The sequence below is a fragment of the Pholis gunnellus genome, assembly GCF_910591455.1.
Source record: "Pholis gunnellus genome assembly, chromosome: 20".
Classification (NCBI taxonomy): domain Eukaryota; kingdom Metazoa; phylum Chordata; class Actinopteri; order Perciformes; family Pholidae; genus Pholis; species Pholis gunnellus.
The window spans coordinates 12,685,710-12,703,465 of NC_136547.1; the positions used below are offsets into that span (position 1 = coordinate 12,685,710).

Here is a 17,756-nt window from a genome sequence, read left to right on the forward strand (position 1 = left end):
ACAGAGACTTAACATATTTTGAAATCCATTTGGTGGAATCTGCAGGACTGACTTTGTTTATTTTTATTTTTGTTACCACACTAATGACTCCACAGCGGGTTCCGAGCTGACCTGTTGTATTCATTGAATGTGCATCTGCAAACAGCTCAGGCTGAGAGAGGGGGGTGGGGGGGCATTGACTCCCAGTGATTCATTGCTGCTGCTGGCACGCACGTCACTACCTCTGCCACTGGGGGCCTCGGCCACCACGCTTCGGAGGGGCCCACCGCCAAGCCACGCTTTCAAGATGGAGCGCTTAATCCCATATCAGCCATTAGAATCTTAAACAGTTTGATGATACAAAAAAAAACTCTCACTTGTCTGTTTCTCTGTCTGTTTCACACTTAGTTCAGCTATTGTGCAATTACAATAGCATTACTAGCACAAATGTCTGTGGAAACTCTTAAAAGTTGGCACTTTTCCACTTAAGCATAAACTCCATATATTTGTTAAGTCACCTTTGACAATGTGGGAAAAACCTTCCCATTAATCCGTAACAGTAAATCCATTTCACCCAGACATTCAACCAGGGGGAAAAACTGAGTTGCAGATGTACATTATATACAGAGTTCAAAGTAACTCAGCATATACTGTGCACTTACAGAACAAAAAAAAATGTGATTTGGTAAATGTAGTCAAGAAGTACAAGGTGGATTTTTCTTCAGCGTATCTGCCATCTTTAAATAGACATTTTAGGCGATCAGAGTGTAATTTGCAGTCGGCGTGAACTTGTCTCTCCTTTAGCCTCTCCACTTTGCCACTCTTCATGCTCCGTGCTGCTTGAGGGGAGGAGGTGTCAGGTCCCATCATGAGAAACACATGTTGGCTGACACAAATAGAAAACACCGCCAGATGAGCGAGTGACTGCTCGTGGTCAACTCATGTCACCTCATTTTCAAATCACTGTCCCTACACAGATCACCGGGAATGAAATCCTCTCCTGTGATGCCCGCGCCGGAAATGAATCAGGCTTTCATCGTTATCCTTTTGTTTCCTCAATTAGGGCGAGTCTCTCAGACGATTAGATTAGAAAAAAAAAACCATTAATGATTCTGTGTCTGCAGGTAGAAAATACAAACAAAACAAATGACTGGATGAAAATCTGGACATGCTGGAGTACAAGTGAATCTCCATACCTGACACTTCAAAGTGCTTCTAAAAACGGATTTCACACAACCACTGTCAGACAAACAAACTCTCCATGGCAACGGGTTCTTTTAATTGGTCATTTACCTTTCTAATTGCGATCTGCGACGAGGACAAGTGCTTCTCCACAAACTGTCCCTTCCTAAATAATTGGACAGCTTTCCCTGGCGGATTGAGCTGTGTTTTTCCTAATACTTCCGGTGTTCTGCTCGACTTTGACAAACTCATTTAGCTAAACAAGGTCACTCTGGCTGTTGAGTATGAACAGGTATTCTGGTGCTGATCGCTGGAGAGCCCAGGGCTCCACACTTAGACCACCGCCTGACCTCAGAACTGTAGCTCAGGTGTCCTTCTGGTTTATTGGCCGGTTATATAACTGTTATAAAAACACCTCTCTTCATAGAAGTGGGAGCTTGGCCTTTCATCTTAAGAAAAAGGAGATGGAACATTTTACAGAAATGTCATTTATGGTTTTGCAATTGACAACAAAACCACACAAAGCTTTCTTACAACCAGCCCACTAATTATCTAAATGTATGATAATGTTCAGTTACGGCAGTTTAAGGCTAAACGGACTCATTAATAATGCAGAACGAAAGCTGCTGACCAGTTTCCCCTCCGGTTTACTTGATGTTCAAGTATTCTTCAGTGCAACTCAGCTGCTTTTTTTAAAAGAAGGAGCTGTTTTGAATTTGTCTTGATGGATGTTTCTGCATTTCTCAAGCAAGACATTTGAAATGATAAAACAGAACCATCTTCTGAAGCGCTTGAGATGATAACCGTTTGAAGAAATTAAATGTGAGACAGCATGGCTTATTGAGCTTCTCCGAAGGTTTGCATGCTGATGTTTATAAACATTTCATACTGATATATATTTTTTTTACCATTACAACGCTCAACAGTGTGTATGATGACATGAGAACGTGAGAAGCGAAGCTGGCCATAATGCAGAAAACCCCTCAAGGGCCGTCCTGTCATATGAATCGAGCATGTGTGACTCTGAAGGTGTTAACTCAGAGGCTCCCCTTATGCTTGTTCACATAGTGGATGCAAATCTCCTCACACAGGGGTCGAAGAAGGAAAATAACATCTGTAAAGACAAAATGTAGTCTTTGTCTAAATTGCTTTCTCTACTTGTTGGATGGGTGGATTTTCCAGTTCAAATTAACAATTAGGAGACTAAACAACCCAATCACTTTCATTTACAAAAGCTTATCTTTAAATAGTGGTTACTTACTTATCGAACCAGCTGTCTATGCGTAATGTAACAAATCTTATAATATTATAGGTCATATTTTCAACAAATCCTGTAAAAACACCCAAACCGACATCTTTCATTATTTTCTGACGTCTCTACTTCGTCTATGGCATTCAGCTCTGAGCCTATTTGTTCCTATGAAGGCGGAAATCTTTTAAAACAGGTCACAACATATAGTTCCATCTTTATAAAAAGCCTTTTAAAAAAATCCAAGAACAGCTGCGTTTTTTAGCAAAGGTTACTCCAAATGTTAATAATAAACAGTAAATGTTGGTGTAAATGTTCAATCTGTTCAGGACTATATAACGCACATTTGGTGTGCTAGTTACCGTTTACAGCAACAGGATGGTGTTTGTTGTCTGTTTACGTTATTTTAAGTTTTTTCTGTATACATATTTTTATACATATATATATATATATTGGTGTGGAAAAGGACAAAAGGGACAGGACTATAAAATTCTGTTATAGGCCACGTCACTGATCAACATCTGGATTTAAACGACTTCACAGGACAAAAACATCAGGTGTTCAAAATGTACATTTATTTTGTACATAAACTATGGACTTTTGGACTTTAACTATAAAATGCTATCTTATTCAGCACTGGCGCAGGAAGTGTATCTCACTATTTAGTCCAAATGAAATGTTCTGGACTGTCGATTAAGTTACACCGGCTTTGCTCGTTCATAGATTGCATATTGCTATTATTGCGTATTGAAGATCTTTGGCATGCTCGCAACTGTGGGAAGAAATCCCTTTTCGTTATTTTATCCTCGTGTTTCATGCTCATGAAATGAGACATATATTGAAGCGTTACAGGAAATACACGTCCTGTGTCTGTGGATGATTTCATGTCATTAAAGTAAGTGATGTTTTACGTCAGTGATACGTGACAAATTATGTTTTATTCAAATGCATAAGGCAGCAGAAGTCCACTCTTGCACTGTGTAGGTCTGGCTGCTTCATAATGTGACAGAAATTGCCATCTCAAGAATCCAGGCCAAAGTCATTCAGCCACAATTGAAACCCAGTTTTCTTTGCTCTTCGATAACACACTTTGAACATAATTGGTTATTAGGGGCCCCTTAATCTGAACATATAATGTTGATTATTCCCCGCATAGTCTCAAGACTAAGGTTTGAATCACTTATAACTCTTTATTTCAGCAGAATGATTGACAAACGTCACATGCATCAGCATTGACAGTTATCATACAGGTCAACATGACAGAAGACAGCCGGAGAAAAGAAACATTTCTAACGGTTTTCTGTATTTCAGACTTGCCTCTGAGCGCCACGGACCTGAAAAATCTATTTTTCTTTCAACGCAGCTGCCCCTCATTCCACGTAACAATCAGAGGCATAAAGGCTGAAATGGGTGAACGAGTTTCTCCCTGTCTATGTGGATGCCTGTCTCTTTGGTCTGTCTCGCAGTGATCTGTTAACTCCGATATGATTGTGCGAGGACTTTTTATCTGGGTTAAGATACAAAATAAGATCATCAGACCAATCAAAGTTGCCATTATACAGATTGAAATGCTCCTATTATATAACAATTGTTTCCTCTTATTTAGTATTCTAAATGTATTTGCAAAATTGTTCCCAAGTCGTTTGCTTTGTTTGAAGAGCAGATAGAGTTTTAGATGTGGGATGTATTTATCTCTAAGTCGAGCCCTAATGAGAGGAAACAGGCCGTGTAGCTGAGGCAGCGTGGTCGTTTCTTCCTTTCTTCAACCAAGCATGTCAGCTGCAACTTTTTCTTTTTTTTTTGGACGAATGCAGTCATCAATAAGTTACTGTTCGGCATGAGGATAGCCAAGACTGCGTCCTAATAGAAAAATGCACATCTATCGTTTTACAGCAGTGACCAGTTTAGTCAACACATGTCAAAAGGCACATTTGCCCTCAATCATGTCAGTCCACCTTTTAGTCTTTTGTCTATAAGAAACTTGTTCCCGAGAAATGTGTACAAGCTCTTAAAGCCCTCAGAGTCCTCTCAGATGATCGCACTGGGCATTCGCCCCATGGCACACATAATGGATGTCGACCATGTTAGACAGGATGCAAGCCAGTGAAGATGCTGTGAAATCAGCTGTGTTTGCGCAAGAAGAGATGCATTGTTGTTTTTCAGAGAGTGCATTTAAAATAGTCTAATGAGGAGAACAATAGCTGGGCTGGGCTGTGTTATATATTGTGACGGAGCGGGGTCAGAGAATATCTTGATAGCCCCTTGTTCAGAAAGGGAGCGAACCTGACCACAAAAACATAGTCTTCATCACATCAGAAGATAATTAGAGTTTCTGTCCAATAGAAACACACATAACTGACCTCATTATCTGTCTATGTTTCAATTTGAGGAAATCAAATGACTCATCCTCTGTTTTCTTTTCTCTGTTTTACTGGTTAAGATCAGAGGATGACCGTGGGCTTTCTACAGTGAGTTCCCAAATATTCTTCTTTTGTTTGTGTCTGAGTCTACGTCCCCTAATTGGTTTCTCTCTGATCATCAGGTCAAAATCAAAAATGAAGACCGCTGAACACTCAAAAGCAACTCAGCACAAGAGAAGAAGCGATAGAAGAAAGACAGAACAAACATAGCTCATGATGCGATACTCCAAATACATTAAGAAAATGAATAAAATATGTGGGTTTGAGGACTATTGCTGGACTGAACTTTGTTCTCTGTGATTCATTCGATGGAGTATCTGTAATTTAAAAGCTTCCTGAGTTTGGCATCAATCAGCTGAATTAGTCAAATATAACTAATGTTATGAATCAATCAGCAGAGGTACACACATTAATCTGGAGTGCTCCTCTGTCGAAAGCCTTTCAACATCGAGGCTTAACCCTCCAGAGAGAGGAAGAGTGTGAATATTCAGTATGGACGCTCGTAATTGGAGTTACAGAAAACACACAGAGACGAGAGGAGGTAGAAGAAAGGATGGAGGGCAGATAGTCAGACTCGTCTAGTAGATTCATCAAGTTGATTGACAGGAGGACTCAAGAGTGCCAGTGTTTCTAGGGATGAGCAAAATAGAGAGGCAGCTGTCAGACAGAAAAGAGGAACTACGCAGTCCTACAGCCCTTAAGGTACCAACAACAGGAGACTGGAACCTCTGACTTTTCTGCCTGAAACAGTTCAGCAAACAGAATGCTCACCAGTATATATGCTTATAATTGCAGGAGCTGTAGAAGACTTGAATTTCTAGCAATAAAAACACACAGGACAGTGATGATACCTTTTTTATATGATAAATGACAGTTTTTATCTCAGTTTTTCACATGGATTTCCCGTGGATGTCCTAATGTCTAGCCTCTCCTATAGCTACCGTAACTCTAGTTAAATAAGTAAAAACTCTTAATCTAAAGTAAGTCTTATATACTGGCTCTCAATTGCAGCTGCCAGGCACTTGTTATGCTGCCAAGCATATTGACCTTGTGAAAGACTTTGCATCCTGATATGTTTAAGCACCGCAGTGTCTGAGCCCAGAGGAGACGCCTGGTCTTTACACAGTCACATCGTAGGTTGCCCACAATATCATTTCAAGCAACGCCGTCTCCTTTCTTCATGCTGCCTCAGTTTATCCGCTGTCTCTACTTCAGCTGCTTTGGCAGACCTCAGGATGTCCTGCCGGCGACGTACCGATGCTGCTACCAGTTGACTGTTTGGTTTTGTTTCACACGGTGTTATCTGTATCCAGAGCTCGAGACCTTTGCAGCCCTGTTTTTCTTCCCTGTTGTTCAAGCTCTGCATCTAACTCGGTCTATTTTCACCACAACACGTGTTACTTTTGGCCTCTCTTGGCATCAGTCTTTGCACTTTTGAAATGGCAGGCAATCTGTAGATTTAACAGTTTCAGTTTGCTTGCTATAACACTGACCTCTGTATGTGATCTAAGCCGCTTACCACATCCTGCCTCCGCTCCTAAATCTCTTGTTGTAAGGTTCACATTGTACCATCTTCCTAATCTTTAGAAAAGCCTCTCCAGTATCCAAAAAATGGTATCTTTGCCATGCAGGGTATCTACCTTACAGTTCACCTTAACAATCATCCACCTCAGCAAATCCTTGCAATTCAATTACAAACCCACTAAGTGCTGTGTGATGGCTGCGGGTTGTGATTGCTTTAGAGTTAGTTCTGCTGCAGAATACTGTAAATAGAAGAAATTAATTTCATCTCAGGTCATTACATTTGAGTACTTGCATTTACATAGCACATTTGTTTTTTCCACTTTTACGTACTAGTCAGTGTGCAGAGAGCAGATATCCATTGATCACAGCCAAAAGCATACGATCAACAAGTTTTCCACAAACTTTCAATTTGATTACTGAACTGCTCTGTGATCGCTGTTTGCGAGCTGTGTGTTGTAATTAGAGTGTGAGTTGTTTTTCCTCTCTCTCCTCTCAATCCGTCCTGATGTGTCCAGTTCACTGGGCTGTGCATACAACTCCCGCACAGCCGATTGTCAACTCAGGTGGGCTTCCCCAAGCTCCTTGACCTCTCTCATCATGGCCGAGCGTGAATTACATCAGCCACGGTTATGTAAACATTAATTAGATGAGGGATTTGGATAATGGCACAACACCAATCTCTTTCTCTGCATTGAGCTGGAAGACATCGCTCTCCACTGTGCACTCTTCTTTTTTTTTTTGTATCCCAGTACTCGTGCATGTATCCATGGGTATGTGTTTCTATCATGCTCACAACAGTGAATGCTTTACACTTATAAACCTCCAGCAAGCTGAGCTGAGATTGAGTATATGCAGCCATCTGCCTGAATGAGTTGTGTGATATAACAGTGAGCCCCGGGGTGGACGTAGTTTAGCTCAACTTGGGTTGGCAATGACTTTCAAACCGGGCAGAAGGAATAGGAGCCTAACTAACCACAAGTAGGTTGTACATAGCCGGAGGCGATTCACACGATTACAGTCAATACGCCGCTTTGTTACACCCCTCCTCCTTGCCTAGCTGCATGTAAAGAATCACAAAATGGATCCGTTATCTGTTCTAAATCAGCTGTGACACTGAATCATCAGGTTTTATTTGGGGGTACATCTGCATTTCTTTCCACTGACACCATGCACAGAGGCAATGAGCAAATGTAAACTATCCATAAATCTGTGCTCCAGAGAAGTCTTGAGAAAAAATAAAAAAATCGAATTCAAAACCTGATAATTTGCACATAAGGTGATGTTTGTTTCCACCGTGAGGTGCTTGTTGGAGTGAAAAAGTAAATGTGTGAGCGTGAGTGTGTGGTAATGTCTCGTGACAGACCTCAAGTCATTTGAAGTGACTCCATATAATGGAAAGGAAAGACATGTTTCTTCCTCCGAGAATTACTGACTTCTGCCATCTTGATCACAGCTCATTTTGACGGCGTTCTTCACTGGCAGCAGGAGTCGCACATTTCAAAAACCCATCACCTCGCATCGACCCTCAGAGCCTGAGCAAGTGTGGACAAAATAACAGAAACACCAAATAATACCAAAGAGGGGAGCAGCATCACACTTTGCTTTGAAAACAGATTCAAACCTTCTTTAGATGCTGTCACGGTCTGAAAGTGTGTATATTGAATAGAGAAAAAAAATCCCTCTTTGAAGGATGAAGAAGGTGGAAATCTGCTTTGCACGCTGAGATTCAAAACTCCCCATAAAGGTTCATTGATGTTCAGATCTTTTCATTTCTCAGGGGTTCAGGTTTTATGCTCCTTACACAAGGTTTTGCTTCTTTGTGCACAGGCATTAGATAGTTTACAAAAGCGGTTTCTGAGAGGCAGCCCTTCCACACGTTCAAGCTGAGCTTTGCAAGGTCACAACCTACAGTTTTTCTCAGAACTTTTGTCACTCATTTGGAGTGACGGATAAAGCAGTTCAATTTAGTTTTCATATAGGCTGTTCTTTGGAGGCACTTAACCATTACACTTAAAAGTGTCCATTTGTGTCAGGCGCCGCTCTTTGCTGACGCACTTTGTCACATGTTGAGCGCCTGCTGTCGTGATTTCTGTTAGGGGCTTCATGTTGCCTTGCAAATGTACACTAACACATTGTGCAAAAAGGCAATCAGCATATGAATAACTCAACTTTGCATTTGTAATTGTAATGCTGTATGAATGCCATTTTTCACGAGTGTTTCTACTTTCTCTACATCACTTACTAAGGCTCACGATTGGCTTTTAAATGCAAATCAGAGAGTCGTCAGTTCATCGCGAAATCAGCCTCAGCCTTAGCATTAAAAGCATTTTCAGAACTCTCATTAATCTGAACGTACAGACTAACGACTTTAGGATTAATTGTCAAATGATGCTTTAAGTTTAAGATCAAATGTTATTTCAGGAACCATGGGTGTTTGAGTATTCTAAACCTGACGCTTTGTGAAATTCTTCTAAATTGTTTCACTTACTCAAACTCTAGGGCACGATGGGGGGAAAAAGCAGGGATTACATTTACATATCAAAGCGAGCATACCGATGCTTGAGGGTCCCTGCATAGATGTATGTGATCCATAGTATTTATAGCTCAGGAATGTCCCCTGGGATCCTGATGCTGTTCGGCGTCTGTCATGCTACAAGAGAGGATAGTTGGGTGAATGTAGCTTGCAATTAGTGACTGTTGCATCATGCCAGGCCAAAGGGTTGCGGGATGCGTGACCGACATACAATCACGGCATTGATCAGACAACTTTCTGGAGAACAAAGCAAACCGGGCTGACAGGAATCACTTTGAGGGACACAGTCATGAGAGAAGGACTATATATTACCGTCACCGATCCTCTGCACCTATGATCATAGGGATGTTTAGCATGCCAGTGACACACTGGCACTCTGTTAGCGATAAGTGACAGTGGCCCCGAGGATGAGTGGAGCAAGGTGACTCCTGCCCTTTTGCTAATGAGCATCGCTCCTCTGACTCATTCAACAACATTGACTGATACGGGAGGAGTAGCTCCTGTTGAATGGCGCAGCAACAAAGTCGCGATTCCCTGGCGGTCATCTTGGAATATCATCCTCTTCAGGGTGCAATGCTCTGCACTCAAAATAATATACAAAAGAGTGCAAACAGTGCAATAGCATCACCTGTTGCAGGTGCAAACGGGAATCAAGTGTAAGTAAGGTGTCCAGAAATGGACTAATGGATTGTCTAATTAGAGAGATAGAAATGGAAAAGAAAATGTGAGAGCTTCAGAGCCACCAGCAGAATAAATTAAACAGCTTTTAAAAAAATGAGGGTGAGTGTGAAAAGAAGTAAAACAAACTACTTGCTCTCTGGGTCACTGATTTGGAACAATCCTTCGCATCCTGACTTGCATCTCCCGCTCAACCCTTTCCAGTTCCGGCCGCAGATAATTAAGAGTATTTTAAGTTCAACAGACAGATAAAATGTCCGAATAACTCTTCAAAATCCCTCATGAAACATCAGCAGTGCATGACTCGCAGCCCACGAGGGAGACAACAGCACTTCCACTGTGTCCTCAGTGCATCTCTGAAACGGTCAATTTGACACTTGTCAGAAGGCATATTTTTTTCCAAACAATTTCTATCTGTATCGGGTTTTTTGTTCTTACATTCCCCATGGTCCATTGCCATCAAATCAGTCGCCGTCAAGTTGAGTAGCACTTAGTGGCTAAAAGCCCTCTTGTCTTTGTTAAAGCATGTGAAGGGTACGTTATAAGGGCGGCTTGCTTTCGTTTTATAAGCCACATTTTCACAGAGACTGATCAGTGCTCATTAAATGGCATTAAAAGACATACGTGCTATACTTATGCATCCTGCTCAGCTGTTATCTGTGTAAACTATATCGATTAAAAAAGCATGATTTGAACCCAAACAAGCTAATGTCTGATTGACCAAATTCTTCATCCTTCCTGCAGTGAACAATTCCCCAGAGGAATTAGTGTCTGTCTGCATTCATTAAGCTCGGTATCAGTCTAATTATGCGCCAATGTGCACCTACGGACTAATTAACAGGGGATCAATAGGGGCCCTGGATGCCCCTCACGCAGGGGCCCGGTGCTCAGCCCCCTCATTATTGGAGCTGCACCAAAGCTTCAAAGAGGATTTCTCAGGCTCTACCCGAGGGGCTGGATGACACCTTAGGCTGCAGAGGTTTGGCAAAAGTTGGGGTTTCTGCTCCTCTCTCTCTTTTTCTGTGTGTGTCTCATATCGATCTGCTAAATATGAGGCTACCACAATTACTATTAGCTTAGCTTAGCTAAGCGCAACAACTGGAAACTGGAAACATCAACATTGGCTCTGTCCAAAGGTGAAACAATCCTCTAATTAACATGTTTTTTCCCCCCCAACAAAATGCGCACAGCTAAGATATAATCCGGTAGGCTACATCAAACCATGTTTTCTTTTAACATTTTGTTTTTGTATGGTTCAAACTAACTTTAGAGGTGCAAAGCCGGGCTAGCTGTTTCCCCTTGTATCCAAGCGTTGTGCTAAGCTAAGCTAATTGGCTGCTGGCGGTAGCTTCATATTTAGACATGAGCATGATATCGATCTTCTAACTTTAACTCATCTAACAAAAAAGCAATAATTGGAAGCATATTTCCCCAGATAACAAGCTTTTACTTTAAAACAGTTTGCCACTCCACCGATTCAGCATTGCACTCCCATAACAATGTCTTGCTCACAACATGCAGTTAAAAAAAAAAAAGGATGCTGTAAAATTGATGCAGCAGAACCAATAAGAAGATTTGGGTTTGTTATGCTAGTGGCAGCTAATGTAGCTTCGGGCTAGGCCTCAAGGAGAGGTGAGGAGCGTGCTACAGAGTCTTTATTAGTTTGTTGGTGGCTATATAGTCATATTACACTGATGGTTGTATTTGCACTTCTCGATTTTAAAATTCTAATATTGATAGAATGGAAACTATGGGAAGGCTGTGACCTGTAAATCCTACAAAAAATATAGAAACATGCGCTATCTGTTGATGCAGGAGACAGAAGATTCCTCTAATCGTTTCATCATTATTCTCACAAAGTTGTGGGGCAACTCGGTGAGGGCCCCGGCTTAACAGAGTACAGGGCGTACCCAATGATGTCACTGCGATAAGCCCCCATAGTGCTGCTGAATACCAAACTGAGGGATGACCTCTGTAAGTTGCCATGACTCCAGCAACTAACCAGCTCCGTCTGGTTCCAACATCCAGCATGGAGCCACTGCAGCGCATACACACTCGCACAAACACGTACGTAGTGCTTTCGCTTGTATGATGGTGTACACACACACACACACACACACACACACACTGCCAATGTGTCTGGAATGATATCTCAAGGACTCTCCTCTCCATGCCCTGCTGGTTCTAGGAACCCGGCCAGGTTTTTGGGGTCCAGCTAAACTGTTTCACCCGCATCACCTGGACGGAGAGGTTGTGCACTTCCGGGAGACCACAGCTGTGGTGAGCTTTCCTGCTCACCTGCATACAGCACCTTAATGTGGCCTTGATCCCGAGAGATCCCCCTGCCAAAGAAGCACAGGAATACCTTTTGTATTCTTTTGTCACAATTTAAACGGTTTGAAATGAACACAAGAGCAAAGTGAAGCGTGACGCTGCGACCCCTTTTTGATGTCCCATAGCCTGCTAAAAAAATTAACAGATAATGCCGTTTATCTTCTGGCTTGTCCTTCTCAAAGTGTGAGATACCACGCGGAGCAGACGGTAGTTTGAGAGCAGCGGGCGGCTGTGAGGCATTGCACAGGGCCAAATGGTGTGTTTGTCCCAAGCAGATCAATAAATGCTCTGACCTCAACTGTCAGCCAACTAAACTCTGTTCGCCAGGGGACGCTCATTTCCCTTTCGCCATGGAAACAGGAAGTAGTGACTGTAATCTACAAAAGTGCCTAAGCCTATCAGCCAACAGCTCAGTCATGTGGATTTTTTTTTTTGCATGAGCAGGCTTTGGGTTAACTTGGACAGACAGTCCCTTTTACTGATTCCACTCTGAGAAATCATGTCATGTGAAGCTGTTACCCATAATATTTACCACGGTGGCGGATCTATCTTAAGCCTCCTATATGCCTTGGTGACATGTGTGAAGCTTAAAACATCCTCTTCTACACGCTTAGGCACTCATTTTCCTGGAGAAAATGCAGACTTCACCTTATGGCGTGTTATAAATAAAGCATGTCGTTCTCTTAAGACAACAAACACAATGGTGTTCCACACAATCCTGGGGGGAAAAAAATGTGTAAAAGACAACTTCTCTGTCCTCCAGCCAAGTAGGTCTAAGAATTATATATAATACAACAACTATAAATACAGGAGCAGACTGTCAGCAGCTTATCACGTCTGATTTATGCCAGGATGGTGCTGATGAGATTATTTTGCCATCCTTTCATATCTGGCCCTCCGGCGCTCTCACCTCGTCTTTGATGCTAACAGGTCAACTTTTTTTGAAGGAGAAGGAAGTTTTAAGCCTCTGGCTAGTTTTTGCTTGAATGAATGTCCTTTCTTTCCCCCTGTGATTCACGGATGGTGGTGGGCACCAGTCAGTAGGTATTTAAAGACAAAAAGTGACGCGCACAGATCTTCATGACGAACATTTTCTCGGTGACGAGATGCAGAATAGAGATATACATTTAATGGGATAGAAACTGTGTGAAAAGCTTTAAATGAAGTGAACAAATGCAAATATTATAACTGTACATGGGCTCTGTTTTATAAATAGAATAGAATATGTGGCATGCATGGATTTTGTAGTCCTTTGACTAATGCACACCACTGATCCTGTTAGAGTTATGGGTTTGTCCCTGCTTAGTGAACCATTCACAAAATGTATTCATTCATAAAAAATATGCAAAGGTTCCTAAAGTCGTCATTATAGCTCAGTTATTTCTGGATTTCTTTCAAGCTGAAGATTGGATGACGATTGCCTTCACTTATGTGGTGGCTGATGAAATAAAGTGCTATTTACCTGGATTTCAAATGTTTAAGGTAATCACTTCATGTGTAGGAAAAGACATGTTTGTGGAATTGTTTCTTTTGCATGGTCTCCCTGTGTTGAAGGGATTTATATACAATAATACAAAGAGGACACGCAAACACTGAGAGGGCATCGCCTGTTGCAGATGCAGCTGAATTATGGACATCATGTAAAAAAAGTAAACTGAGGCTGGAAATGGATAATAGATTGCCCAGTCAGTCCAAAATTAAAGAGATAGAGATCGGAATTGATGTATTTAATTCTGTATATTTGCCTTTACTTAACAGATACATTAGATCGTTTACGGGAGAGACCTGGCCAAAATGGCAGCATATAGATTTTACATATTAAAATAATCACATAGAGCACATTAACATTGTATCTGAGAGGCATACAGGCGAGTGTGACTGTCTAAAACAAGTGTTGAATGTGACGTATTTTCTGCTACTTTATACTTTTACTGCATTGCAAAGGATATTTGTTGTACTTTTAGCTCACCTGCAGTTATGTTAAAGCTTTAGTTAATTACATTGCAGATTCAGATTATTAATGTAAAATATAATCAACATGATCACGTATAGATTAAGTCACACTGCACAATATAACATTACATCTACCGGTTACACCATAAAAATGACTCTTTGCATTAATGCATCAGTAATTATAATCCATTCGGAAATGAACCGTTCTCAGAGTGATTACTTCCACTTTCATTATATTAATTTTGATGTTAATACTTTTGTATTTTTACTTTCAAAGTCAAACTTTAAATAGATTACTTTTACTTGTAACAGAGTATTTCTACACAATAGTTTTGCTTCTTTTACTTCAGTAAAACGTCTACACTGTAGGTGTATCCAGTATAATGCAGATTAAAACCCTTCTGAGTTTTCAAAATGTCAATTTTTCAGGATCTCGGAAATAAAAAGAGTCTTTGAGATCCTTTGACTGAAAGTAACCATTGGAAAAGTCGAAACCTGTGCGGAGGGTTTTCACATGAAAGCAGCGATGAGTTACGGAGAAAACCGTTTCTAAATCTTATCCTTTAAGCACATTTAGGAGCTGTGGAGACACAAGACACTGAGAATGCGAATGACTTTGCCCCCTGGTCACAGCTCATAGAGAACTTTATCCGGCTCGCGCTGTGTATCCTTCCATAAAAGAAACACCAGGGAAAAGTAATCCCGTTCACTTGTGGAGACAGTGGGTGACACATGCTGTGATGTCAGCAGCCAACTGAACATGTTTAAATTGGGGGCTTTTAGGACGATATATACATTCGCATCACAGAGGACCTTATAGCCCATTCTAAATCACAACAGGGACTTTGGGCCACTAATTACGCATCTCCAAACACAGCATCACTTGTGACCTTATCTCTGTGCCTGTCAGAGTGTTAGCATTCACATGGCAAGTGTGGCGATGAATGTAATTACTGGAGCCCAAAATAATAACACCATCGTCTTTGAGCATAGAGCAGCCAGTCAATTGTCCTCCCCCTCCTCGTCTCCGCCAAATTAGTGGAGACAAGGACAAATATAGAGTTATCAGAGCCCTGAATCTATGGGAGGAATACATACAGAATATATGAGAGACGAGGAAGGATATTTATACTTCAGTGAATTTAATATCTCATTATAACACCGACAGTAATCCTATTATAAAATGTATCACAACTCCATAACTTTAAAAAGAAATGTGCAGCCATTATAACAGTTACAGAAACTCACAGAGACTTTCACTTATTATTATATCACTTTCATTGCTTTTGTGTTTTATTTTAATGTCTCGTTGTTATTTAAGTGTGTCCGTGCACTGTAGAGTTGTGTCACTGATGAAATCTTAGCATTTACACTGTTTCAATTGTACAACAGTCTGCATGCCTAAATCTGTCCCAACAGCTGCTAAGCACAACATTGTGTTATTTGGTCAATTCTCTACACATTAATGCATTTTTTGTTAATTTACTTTCAATCGTAAAAGAATAAAATGTAAAAAATGTCCCCCTCCACTCCAATGTTCGTACCGCTGCATGAGGGCAGTGCAGATATGAATGCTCTGAATATTCAATTCAGCACCTTTAAGGAGTCAACAAAAGATGATTTTGTGACATCACAACCAGTTTAAAAGCCCGTCATTGGTCCAGTATGCAGGTAGCACAAGTGTGAAGACTTGAAACTCCAGTGCACATACACTTGAAATGAGAAATAATTTGCGTAATCTGGATTTGTCATTGAGGGAGAAGGGATAGATGTAATTTTCTTGAAACATGTCTGGAGGGGATCTAAAAGATTACCAAAAAAGATTATTTTTTATAAATTGATATTTGGATTTTGAAATTGAACTATGTTGTTAATTTGTATACAATTGTATTTATATTATTGTTTTTGTTATTTATTATTTTACAGCTCAGTGCTTCTTGGTTTATTTCCTATACAACTGTTGCACAGAGTGTCGACTGAGTCAAAAGGTAACATTAAAAAGAAAAACACACATTTTAAGACTGTTAATAACTTTGGCATCATACATCTTTTGGATTTTTAAATATGTGCACTCCCACGTTGTATTGCAACTACTGCACATAATTTCCCCTCGGGATAAATAAAGTTTAATTGTAGCTCCTTTTAGCTCATCTTACCACAGAACAAATTAAATGGAGCAACTTCCACCTCTTGTGGCCATATGTGATATTTCTCCACGCGAACTGTGACCCGGAAGTCATTTAGTCTGTTTTTCTCCGTCACATGTGCGGCGCTAACGTGGAGCAGCACTCATCAACATGGCCGCGTGCAGCGTGGAAGCGCTGCTGGCTAAAGCCGAGCAAGACGAGGCAGAGAAACTGAAAAGCATCTCCGTCCAGAAGGAGCTGGACCTTGAGTTTGACATCGGGAACCTGTTGGCTTCTGACAAAAACCGCATCGAGTCCCGGGACTTCAGAGAGCAGAAGAAAGAAGACTTTCTGCGGTCGCTAGCTCGCGACAACACGCAGCTGCTCATCAACGAGATCTGGAAACGGCCCACGGAGAGGGTCGAGGAGGCGATAGTGACCAAATTACCAGACACGGTGACCCCGCTGCCCAGAGCGAAACCCCCTCCGAAGCTCAAACCGCCCACAAAATGGGAAGAGTTCGCCCGGCTGAAAGGCATAAATAATAAAAAGAATACCAACTTGGTGTGGGATGAAAACGCGAAGGACTGGAGGAGGCGCTGGGGCTACAAGAGGGCCAAGGATGACACCAAGGAGTGGCTGATTGAGGTGCCGGTGACCGCAGACCCGAACGAGGACCAGTTCGCCAAACGCGCCACGGCCAAGAAGGAGAGAGTGGCCAAGAACGAGTTCAACCGACTGAAGAACATCGCCAGGGCGCAGAAGGTAAAATTGCCCGGCGTGGGGCTGACACCTGTGGCCCAGCAGTGCAAAGAAGACCTGGTCAGAGCTGTGAGTGTGGCCAGGACCTCCACGGCGTCCGTCGGGAGGTTCCAGGACTGCCTGCCGAAAGAGAAGCCGCCGAAGAACACCGGCAAGAAGAGGAAGTTTGAGCCCCTCATCGGTAACTTTTCCAACGAGAAGCAGAAGCAGCTGGATCTGCTGAAGCTCATGAACGGCAAGAAGCCCAAGTTGGACATCAACAGGGCCGTCGACAACCAGATCAGAGAGGAGAAGAGAGAGGAGGCCGCCGCCAGGTACAAGAAGGGAGCAGGGAAGAAAGGACGCAGAGGCAACATGCCAGGAAAGGGCAAAGGAAAGGGTGGGAAAGGAAAAGGAGGCCAGGGAGGCAAATCTGGAGGAGGCCAAGGAGGCAAATCTGGAGGAAGCAAATTTGGAGGAGGAAAGGGAGGCCAAGGAGGCAAAGCTGGAGGAGCGAAGAGGAGAGGCAAACTTGGGAAGCACTGAGCACTCTTGTATCCTGCTTGATCTGTTTGTGCCTTGGCATCAAAACAATCGGACTGGACTTAAATGATGCAATATGAAAAATGACTTTTGATTCATCACCTGTGAATGAGGGCTGTGGTGTTGTGTGACTTGTCTCTTTCATCTGTAAATATCAGTTCCGGCATTATCGGAGGTCAGCTGATTTAATAGGTGACATTAATGGAACATTAAAATCAGTAGATTGTTTTTTCGTCCCTGGTTTTTAATCCCATGCAGAATTTGAAAAGTCGACTATAGTGGAATCATTTCACTTTGATTTAACTGGTGATGGCATGAAAAGCACAGGTGTGACTAATGTAACACTGAATGTATTCACTGAATTTTAATAATTGTAAACGGTAAGCAATGGTCATTTCCTCAAAGACGACACAGATGGCAATGATAAAAAAAAACTTGTGCAAAACAGATTTCCTTTTTAATAAAATGTTTATATTCAAGACCATATAACATAT

At 41.7% G+C, this 17,756-nt stretch overlaps 1 protein-coding gene across 1 annotated transcript; it reads left to right on the forward strand.

The window, feature by feature from the left end:
• Positions 1–16,149: 16,149 nt before the first annotated feature.
• rrs1 (ribosome biogenesis regulator 1 homolog) lies at positions 16,150–17,756 on the forward strand (the record flags this gene model as incomplete). The annotated part of the gene is made up of 1 exon (XM_079181281.1): positions 16,150–17,756. One exon carries the CDS (start codon positions 16,150–16,152, stop codon positions 17,263–17,265), a length of 1,116 nt encoding a protein of 371 aa, XP_079037407.1. The 3' UTR covers positions 17,266–17,756.